Source organism: Chelonus insularis, unplaced genomic scaffold, assembly GCF_013357705.1.
Source record: "Chelonus insularis isolate UGA/USDA-ARS -01 unplaced genomic scaffold, ASM1335770v1 scaffold_367_pilon, whole genome shotgun sequence".
NCBI lineage: Eukaryota > Metazoa > Arthropoda > Insecta > Hymenoptera > Braconidae > Chelonus > Chelonus insularis.
In genome coordinates, this window is record NW_023276794.1 from 186,139 (window position 1) to 197,210 (window position 11,072).

The 11,072-nt window shown below is 31.6% G+C and overlaps 2 protein-coding genes across 3 annotated transcripts; one reads left to right on the plus strand and one right to left on the minus strand.

The window, feature by feature from the left end:
* Positions 1–526: 526 nt before the first annotated feature.
* prom (prominin) lies at positions 527–6,142 on the minus strand. Of its 2 annotated transcripts, XM_035094512.1 has the most exons (17): positions 5,945–6,142; positions 5,387–5,794; positions 5,257–5,312; positions 4,588–4,763; positions 4,335–4,522; positions 4,142–4,237; positions 3,809–4,014; positions 3,594–3,729; positions 2,520–2,690; positions 2,328–2,424; positions 2,073–2,267; positions 1,747–1,969; positions 1,382–1,681; positions 1,082–1,237; positions 895–1,022; positions 775–825; positions 527–712 (listed from the first exon to the last, which is right to left on the minus strand). In XM_035094512.1, exons 1-17 carry the CDS (start codon positions 5,955–5,957, stop codon positions 667–669), a joined length of 2,646 nt encoding a protein of 881 aa, XP_034950403.1. In that variant the 5' UTR covers positions 5,958–6,142; the 3' UTR covers positions 527–666. The 2 variants fall into 2 exon arrangements, with proteins under 2 accessions (XP_034950403.1, XP_034950402.1); XM_035094511.1 differs by having other exon boundaries at positions 5,387–6,142.
* Positions 6,143–8,437: 2,295 nt separating this feature from the next.
* Positions 8,438–9,593, plus strand: LOC118073812 (phenoloxidase-activating factor 2-like). Its single transcript, XM_035094527.1, has 4 exons — positions 8,438–8,451; positions 8,574–8,867; positions 8,934–9,315; positions 9,381–9,593. The coding sequence occupies exons 1-4, from the start codon at positions 8,438–8,440 to the stop codon at positions 9,591–9,593; spliced, it is 903 nt and encodes a 300-aa protein (XP_034950418.1).
* Positions 9,594–11,072: the final 1,479 nt, after the last annotated feature.

The following is an 11,072-nucleotide window of genomic DNA, read 5'->3' on the forward strand; positions in this document are numbered from 1 at the left end:
AAAATTGTTTATTTATCGATAAATTTTAAATGCCATTGAGCATTAAATGGAGGATTAACATTTTATTGTAAATTATGTGAATTAAAATCAATCGAAAGATTGATCGGAGTGAATTTAAAAATGACAATTATACAAAATCGCCATGATGAACAATTTAAGATTAAAATATTTGTGTAATAAATAATAATAGAATTGAGACAAAATAGATTTTTATTAATCTTAGAGATAAAATATTCTTGAATGGATGATATTGACACTTGTGTGCACTTAAAATGCAATGCAATGCTATTTACATGACAATTACCTGAATTTTATAAGTGTAATATCACATTATAATTGTTTAAGTATTGAAGAATAAGTACAGATTTAAAAATATCTCATTAAATTTAAGAATATTAAATTAATTAGTACATTTTATACCTTTGTATAGCATAATATCTACAAAGAATTAATGTAATATTGAAATAAAAATGTAAGTTTTTGGTACTTAAGCTTTATTATTTATATTTTTTTGCTAATTCAAATATTTTTGTTTTAAGATCCAGGTTTCTTAATGCAAACATAAAAATATTCACTAGAAAAAGACTCAATTTATTGAGATAATAAATAGATGATTACAATGGAATTTCACTATTGAAGATTGCCTGAAGTTTCCTAATCAATTAATCACCAATCATCGTCATGAGGAGGTGGTGGTGGTGGTGGTGGAGGACTGTAATTAAATAACATCACTTTAATTAAACAGATAAATAATACAAAATTTATTCTACTCACTCTGGACTACGCCAAGTTGCTCTATCTATCACCACCGTTTCTGCACTATCTCTGCAATGATAAGAAATTAATTTATTCAATCATCATTCAATGATTTTTTGACTGACGATATATCCTTACTGTCTAGATGTTGTGAAGATCATCATCTTCCCAGAAGTATCTCTATAAGAAGTGGCTAAAACATGTGCTATTGGTGTGCTTACTGTAATTACCCATATACACAATACAATTATGAACCAGAACCCATCCTAGAAAATTTATTTCTCCATTAAAATTAACATAGATTGATATAGAAATAATTTCTTACCAATGGTCCTAGGATGTTGTAGCAAAAAAGTGTTTTAAAACCAACCATAACATCCCATAATGGACATTTAGCAACCCCTAGTGTCATTTCTGTTAAAACATGAGTTCTCCATTGATCTAGGTAGCTATTGAGTCTCTCAACATACTGCTTAGTTTTCTGCAACAGAAAGAAAAATAGCATAAAAGCCATTTATTTTTTATACATGAACCTATGCTTGATTATATCTGATCCTTTTTTTCCCGAGTTTTTTATTTATTCCTTGATTCCATCATTCCCTGGAACTGATACCAGTTTACCTACCAGCTGTGAAATAATTTCCCCCTGTAGATCTATGTAGTACTGAATTTTCTTCAGCTGACTAATAGTATCGTTGACTTTGCGTTGGTAAGGACGTAATTGGATTTCCAAAGTTATTAGTTGATCAACCAACGAGTCTTGGATCATCATCAGAGGCTTCACCCTATCTTCCATAAGATTTCGCATTGACAAACCAATTGTTTCGAATTCCCTTGATGTCCTGCGGTCATTTAACTGCCTTGCTATATTGTAGATCTGGTCTGATAGAGCTTTCAAATCTCTATCAACTATTGGTCCACGTATCTACAACAGAAACAATCAATGTAAATTATAGTTATTGAAGCTGAGAAAAAATTTTGTAAACCCACTTTTGATCGATAGTCCGTAAGATTTATACCAGAAGCATACTGGACATTATCCAGCTTCCCTTCCAAGCTTGGAGTAAGAATTTTCAAACTACGTAGATCAACTTTCAATGAAGAGAATGCTTTAGTCAGGTCTGACCATTTCCAGTAATCTGTCATCTCACCCAACTCCAGAGGTTTGCTAGTAGGCTGATTGAGGTAAACTGTTTCATTCTGTCTGCACTTCCTTGAAACATAGATCATCAAGAAATTTTTATAAGAAAATAGAAACATTTGGATTTCTTTTGATCTACATGAAAGATAGCAAAAAGATTTGAGCTTTTTTTTACTCTAGTAAATCCTTTAGAGGACGGTTTAACGGTTTTCCTAGGAATGCTTTGGTCTCCAGCAGGACTTCGATCATTTTATAATTTGGATCTTCAAGTGGTCGACATGTCATCACTTCTGTATGAGATGAGATAACAACTGCGGTGATGAAAATCATCCAAAGCATTATTGTGGCTAGACAATTGACAACAACTCCACTGGAATATGAAATAAAAGTTTAGCTAGGATGTTTTGGATTTTTATTTCAGATTATTTACCAGAGCAAGCCAGATCGTAATTTCTTTTCGGATTGGCATTTCAATGACAAAGCAATCAGAGTCAATAACCAGATGAATAATATCCCGCAAATTGTACCTGCAGTGGAGGAAAGATTTTATAGTGGAGTTATAGTTTTAGAGATTGATCAAAGAGGACTGATGAGGTGAATAAAATAGTACATTTTTAATTACCAATTCCTACATGCCATCGTATCTCATCAAAATCGAATATATAGGGAATGACTTTGTTGATTTTCCTTTCAATTGACTTTAGTCGTTTGGAAAATTGAGAATTACTGGACTCTAAGTTTCTTGTTTCACTGTATAATCGATTTCTAGATTCTCCTAGTTCTCGTCGAATTTCTACAAAAATAATTTATTTAGTAAATTAATTTTATTACTAGTTTTTTTTAAAGACCGGAAAAATTGGAGTTTGAAAAATAGTTCATTTCAGCCCTAGGGAGGAAAAGTAGACTATCGTTAAACCACGTGTTTACCATTCTCGCTTTCGGTTCGGGTTGTAATTTTATCCATGATTTATAATAGTCTACTTTTCCTCCCTAGGGCTGAATATGATTTTTGTCATACCCGTGTGGAAAGTTCAACCCCTCTCTAATGGAAAAGTGAACTTTCCACGCGGGCATGACGAAAAGTCACTTTTTCGATTTATATATATCGATTATTGACTAACTTCATATGTCCATATAAATTCATAGATAAGATTGGTGAACATAACATAAAAACTCTAAACATACTGATAAATTTCTACGACATGTTTACCAGAATTTTTCGGTATTTAACTCGAAAGAAAATAAGTGGAAAAATTACGAGAAAATAACCAAGTTTTTATCATAATTTTTCCGAGAAAATACGGAATTATATCGTTTAAAAAATTGCCCAATTAAACTGTATTTATACAGTAAAAATCGGTTACCGATAATTTACCGTATTTTTACTGGAAATATTCAGTTTTTCAAATCCATGAGGAATTTATACAAATCTCCAAGTCAAGTAGATTTAATGGAAAGAAATAAAACTGGACAAAAAACTAGATCTAGAAACAAAGCCTTGAAAAAAAAGTAAACTAAATAAATCGCTACATGAGGCTGATGCTCTAGTGGGAGGCAAGATGAGCACTGGTCCATCACTAGACATTGAAGACATTCATTCAATGATGGACTAGTAATGTCCAAGGCTTGCTTCACCCTAGAGGATCCAAGCTTAAATTCAAGAACATTAAATAAATTGCTATATGATATTAATTACGATTGCGAGCATCTAGAGTGTAACGTGCAACATGATGAGGAATATATAGATATTCTCCTCGTGCTTGACGTGCAGCTTCAGTCAAATTATCTCGATTAACACTTCGTAATCTTAATAAACGTTCATCTCGTGACAACTGGAAAATATTAAATAAACAAGTGCATTAGAAAGCAATAGATGAACTTAAGTTGTTATTTAGGAAGAATCAGCTTCACCTGAGTGATTTTAAAATTGAGGATAAATCCAGAAGTGTTAATTGTGGCACATAGAGATCTATCTTGTGGTGAAATGCAACCCTTTCTGGTACCTTCCAGATCACGTCTGATGCTTTCAATCTCGTGATTCAATTCAGCACTTAAATCTCGAGCTTCTTCAGCATTTTTTATCAGCATATCAGCATTCATTGAGATTTCTTGACTCGCTAAATACAAACAAAACCTTGGAATTCAATTTAAAAAGGATAAAATTTTTATTGGATACTTTTGGATTAAAACTAGAACATGTGAGAGTAAAAATAAACGGTGATTGTTCTCAAAGAATGCTGTTACCATCAGCTACTTCTAATAATTGGCTCAGTGCACTTTCTAGACCAGTTTCTCGATTTAAATCCGATTGGATTGGTTTCCCCAACAACTCGTCGATGTCTATTGTAGAACAAGAACATCTGATTACTTATACACTCAGAATTTCTATTTAAACAATGAAATAAACATTTAAGCTTTTCATCATTTCATTACGCACTGTCTAGATCCACCATTATGGCCTCGTTGGCAACATTTAGACTTCGAGTTAGACATTTTCTCAATTGTATTGTGGTATCTGTGTAGTAATCACTTAGATCCTCCATCGCAGTCTCAAATGTCAGGGAAATTTTATCAACTCCATCACTTATTGATTCATTGCAGTAGATTAATCCAGAAGCTCCAACCCTTTAGAAAGTTATTATTCATTTTTTTGTTGAGAAATATATAGTGGAGTGTGTTAATGTGTTTACCCTAGGAGAACAATTGCACAGGAGAGTAAGAAAATGAGGAACCCTGGATATTTGGGTGGTTTGTAGTCATCTCTGATGGGTCGACATGCTAGCCAACATTCAATACCAGGAACCACACATGCCAGAAGTAAACAAATGCTGATCAAAGCCAGTAAGCCTCCTTCGATATAAAGATACTAGAAAATATAATTTGTAAATAATTTAGCATTAATTAAAATAATTTTTTTATCAAAGAAAAATAATAAAAAACAGCTTCCAGAAAGGTAGAAATTTATCTGATTTAAAAAAATTCGTATTACCGTTAAAAATCATCGGATCAACTTCAACCAGGGCTTTTTTTAAAGTTTATTCTTTCTAAAATCTAGACAAAATCACAGAGAAGTTGAAAAAAATTTTCTATACCAGCATATTAATTTTTATTTGATTCAAAGAACTTTGATTTGAGTTAGAGTGACTCCAAACTCTTTTCCAATTTTTTTAACTGCAACTCGTGGTGATAAAAATTTTTTAAAGGAGTGTAAAATAATCTAGAGAAAATGAGCTTCAAAACGAGTCCTAATTCAAGCAGATCTGATGATTATTGCCAAAAATATGAGCTTTCAAAGATTTATTTAACTTTGATGATTTCTAGCTTTGCTATTTGGTGTTGATGATTATCAAAGAACTCACCTCAGAGATCAATTTTGATGGAGTCATGCGATTCTCCATCACATCTTTGATGAGACCTAAAAATATAACCAACTCCCATTACAAAAATCCACCCACTGATGATTGGATTCTGTCATCTAGGATAACTTACTGTGAGGTATATCATAAGGCATGATGACTCTATTAAAATCACGTAGAAAATCAAATGGAATAGTTTCATTTCTCAAAGGTAAATCCATTATCTTGAAGTGTACACTGTTATCGATTTTCGGAAACTCTAAAATAGATTTCGTAACTTCCCATTTTTGTGGCATCGTTAGAGGATTAGATTCAGTTGAATTGTCTTTTAATTCAGAAGCCTCTGAGGTTGCAATGTTCAATGTCGAATTTCTATCATCATCTCCAATAACTTTATCATTTTTGTCAATCAAACTTACGTATATTATGCTATCATTGGAGTAATTATTGCTAATATTATCACTGCTGGAGTTGAAGTAATTTTTTTCCAACTCAGAATCATGATAGATAGCCACAGTCATTGGTAAGAAGCACAAAATCACTGCAAGGTTCATCCAACAACTGATTGACAAGCTTTGATTAATTTTTTTCATCATCAATTATTACTCTAGCAGAGTATCCAACTATGGCTAATTCCTCTCAGGGTAATAATTAATAATAATAAAGTTGATAATGATTTAATTAATCACACCTTTAGTAAACATGATGAGTAATTGATGGAGCAAACTTTTAAATAATTTGTGTCAAGAATTAAGAATACAAAATGAACATCAATAAAAAAAACCTGTTGTTCTTTTGTCGGAATGCAATCGAAGACTGGTGAGTGAAATGATGCCATTCTTAGGGTCTGCAGAGGTTTCCGGAAGCCAGGTAAAGGTAGAAATAGAAGTAGGTTGATCAATAGAAGATAAACTCGTTTAGGATTATATGGAACCAATTTTCTTGTCAATTAAAGAAGGAATATTTTTTGAATTTTATTACCTTGTTAACCAAAGAATTATCCTTTATATAATCAGATAATCTGCATTTATGAAAATGTTTTGGAAAAATTATTTATAATAAAAATGAGTTCGTTAAAACAATCTACAAATTTAGAAGTTATTTTTTAGTGTTTTTTTTTAAATGTTCTGCCCATAAGGGGATGATTAAATAATGTTTTTTTTTTTTAAGAAGTCTACATAAAAATAAAGATAATCAGCTTTAAAATAAGCTTTGGGTGGACTGAATTTGATTATTTTTATAAAAAATACAGTTTAGAAGATATGATAATATTTAGAATAATTCACTGTAAATATGAAGTATGTTAAAATAACACACCTGAAAGGTGTTTAATCTTAAATTTTCATTGAAAAACTATCTCTAGAAAAATTTGGAAAACGGTTAAAAATAGCCAAAAAAAAACGTACATAAAATCTATACTACTATATAAATTTCTGGTGTCTGTCTGTCTGTCTGTCTGTTCGCGCTAATTTCCGAAACGGGTTATCCGATTGCAACCAAATTTTGCACACATGTAAAGGGTGTTGTCAGAAAGGTTATAGGGTACTTTTTGTTCATATAAATTGTTTATAACAATTGAATTTGTTATCAACAATTGAAAACGGGTTCTACGCAACATATTTGAGTTCTTCCAATGCGTAATTTTTTCTTCCACTGGAATTAAGTTAAAAACTGTGGAATATGAATAGAAACCTACTCTTTTTGTTTATAACAATTAGATATACAGTAGAACCCGTTCAATACGATCACGCTTAATACGATTTCTCGCATAATACGCCATTTTGCATAAGTCCCTGCAACTTGAGACATGTTTTCATACATCCCACATAATACGCTTTCCCGCTTAAGACGCGTTTTTGGTTGAGTCCCTGTGAAATCGTCTTAAACGGGTTTTACTGTATTATAAACAATAGAGAACTGGATCTATTTGATAAATTTGAGTTCTTTAAATGTAATTATACGCATTATGCGGACAAAGTTGCGGGTATCTGCTAGTTATTAATGAATTCCCGGGAAAAAATTTTATTATATGATCGTATATGAGAAATTGGCCTTATGTGGTTCATATACAAAACATATATGGTTTTATATTGGCCGTATATGATACGTGTATACATGTAAATGTATAGGTACATATTATGATTATTATTAATTATTATTAGCAGACAAAAGCTATACATAAATATCAATTCAATTGTAACAAACAAAAGGAGTATGCGTTCAATTCATGTAACACGGTTGGTAACAATTTTTCAGCAAAAGAAAAAATAACGCGTTGGAAGAACTCAAATATGTTGCATAGAACCCGTTTTCAATTGTTTATAATAAATTTAATTGTTTTAAACAATTTACATGAATAAAAAGTAGCCTATAACCTTTCTGACAACGCCCTCTACATGTGTGTAAAATTTGATCGCAATCGGATAAGCTGTTTCGGAGATTAGCGCGGACAGACAGACAGACACCAGAAATTTATATAGTAATATAGACTAGAAAATATTACAGAACTTCTAGAATTTTGTGTTTGACATATGTATATACTTATGTGAATATATTTTTAGCAGTCAACATAATGTCTGAATAACCGAGCACGTTAAGGCACGAGTTTAAATGGTGTACACACGGGGGGTCGTAGGTTCGAGTCCTACCACTGGAAAAAAAAAACCTTCAAGTAGAAATATCACTTACTTCATTGATATTTAAGTCCTTTAAAGCAATAAAATAATGGCAATAATAATGAAAACAATGATGAAAATTATTATTTTTATTCTTATTATACACGCAGAGAAATGTATAGTAAAAATTACCCTAAATTTTATGGTAATTTGGTGACATTAAAGGGTGACGGTAAAAATTACTGTGCACATTGTTGAATTCACTAAACTGCACAGTAATTTTTACAATGTGTATAGTAATTTTTACCGTCACCCTGCTGTGTCACCAAATTACCATAAAATTTAGGGTAATTTTTACTATACATTTCTCTGCGTGTAATTATTAATAAATCTATCCAATTGTATATAATTATGTAGAGTTCTATCTAATCTTATATCTTGCTTAAAATAGATACAGCTTGAATTTTAAGTAATAAAAATATTCTACGCCATTACATATTCATAGCTGAATATTTTTAGCTGCTTGAAGAATATTAAACAGGTTTTATTGTTTGAACAATGATATAAAAATGATGGTGGTATGGTAATATAAGATCGTGGTCTTTTTTATTGACGTATCAGATTCTCAGCAATCATCATGTAAGTATTACCAAATACAACAAATATTTTTATAATTTACCTAATAATTTTTTTTTTTTGTTACAGGAAATCTATTTCTTTTGCTGTTATATGTCTCTGCATCGCTTATGCAAGTGCAGAAGATCTTCAACAAATATTAATTCGTGAAAAGTTCAATGAAATCCAACGACTAAAATTTCCACAAGATCCAGAATGTGGAATGATTACTGGCTACAGGTATTACAATACTCCGGAGGAGTTTGACAGATTAGAATTGCTTTGGATGATGTCTGTATCAAGGAAGAATAACTCTAAACATCTTTGTGATGGTGTTCTGATCTATCCAGATGTCTTGATGACTACTGCTCATTGTGTAGAGAAGTAAGTAAGAAGTATATCTAAAGTGTATTAAATTATTCAATAAATAATTAATCATTTTTGTTCCAGTGAAGTGAATGAAGACCTGATAGTTGCAAGTAAATCAAGGATTTATTCACCTTACGATACGTACCGTGGCAACGAAGAGCGGACAGTTTCCGAAATTCATATAAATCCAACATACAGAGCTTGCTCTTGTCGTAATAATTTAGCTATTTTGATTCTTTCTAGACCTTTTAAACTTGATGATAACGTCAAAGTAGTCTGTCTACCGTCTTTGAATGATTCCTATTATACCGGCTACTGTATCAAGAAATTGATGGAAGATCACGTACCACCTGAACACGAACGGGACCATGGTGGAGATCGAGTCTTCATGGCTTCAAATTCTTCACACTCTACAGCAGAAGCATCTGGTGAAGAAGGAAATGGAACTGATGTTTTTATAAAGGTAAGAATTTTTTTCAATTAATTTACTTATCATTTTTTAACAATCTATTTTTAATTCACTTGCAGCGAACTCAATTATATGCATTGTCATGTGGGTTATCAAATATTCCAAAGAAGTTTTATTACTTAGGATTAATGGTCCGTGTTGAAATATGTGGACCAAACTCTGTTCGGCACCAATTCTATGATACCATTTATAAATTTTTGCCATGGATGAATAGAGTCTTAAAAAGTCGTTTTATATATCACGAACTGAATGAGAATTTTAGTTCGGTTTGATTAGCTTCATTTGATTGTATGGATGATTTAATAAAGACTTGGTTTTATATTTGAAAATTTAAATGAGCTATAGTCTAGTCATGGTGCAATTGAATTAGCAAATTCGGTAATTATTTAGTTCAACTGTCACACTCTCAATTTCACGGGGATCGACATATATTGTCTAAAATACTTTTATTTACACCTTTAACCCTAGACTAGTCACATAATGAAATATTGTACTACTGGTCACCTAGATAGGGATTCGCCGCAATGTTATTTTTGCAGCGACGTTGCCACATAATTGAGAATAAATTCTATTGGCTTATGAGAAGAGTAGGGGAAACTCAATCATTGGCAACGTTGCACGCAACAAGCTGGTCGCAGTCCTCGTTTTAACATGGTTACGGATTGACAATACATTTATAAATTATTTTTTTAATAATAGCTACTACCCCCAATAAATTTTTTAAATACGCCAGTTTTTTCTAAAATGTTGTAAGAAAAAAGTCAAATTTTTTCAAAGCATTTGAAGAGATAGTTTGTCTTTAAAAAATAAAATAAAATAGGTTGCGGGGATTCCCTCATAGGGTGACCAGTCTAGGGTTAAGAAAGTCACTATGAGTGCAGGCACGAAAAGTAAGAAATACGACACAAGTGTGAGATAGCTTAATGATCCATGGGTCAGCCATAAAAGCTGTATACAATTATGAAAAAATTGAGATCCATGCGATATTTTTTACTAGTTTGATAGATTTTTGGTTTCAGAATCCGAATTCGTTGGTATTTTTTTCATAGAGTGGCCAGTTTTTTTAGTTATAAACAATTTAATTGTTTAAATGCATTCTTTGGCTGAGCTTTTACAGATAGAAAGAAATAGTTCGAACAAAAAATTTTCCTTGTTCTAAAAAGAATAACTTTTATATCAACCATTTTTACCATTTCTGTGGTATAGCATCCTAGCGCGTAACTAGGAGGATCCGGGTTCGACTCCCGGTCCCGCCAAGGTGTCTTTTTTCTGAAAAAGTAGGCTTGTACAAGTTGTGGTGAACTGCAACGTGGGGGAAGGGAGTGTGCAGGCTAAAATAAATAATTACCGAAAATTCATTCCGTTACAATGATGCTATGCTATACTGAGATAACAGTTGTAATGTCATTTTGTTATTTTTATGGAACATTGCAATGACATTACAAACATGTCACTATTTTTCATATCACATGTTACGTTTCGTTACTTCTATGGTACATCACAGCAACATTGAGTGTTTACTGGAACATTATTAATTAAAAAATGTTATCAAGATTCTTGTATTTTTAATAAAGTGTTCATCAATGGTAATCTTTTTCGATATTTTTATAAAACATTCTGTAGACTCCAGTATATCTTCAGGCGATTTAGCTTGATATTCTTTGATCCAAAAAAGAATTCGACAATACTAAAAAAATTATTATCAATGTGAAAAAATTGTATAAATCTAATCAGAGTATCATTTAGGGACA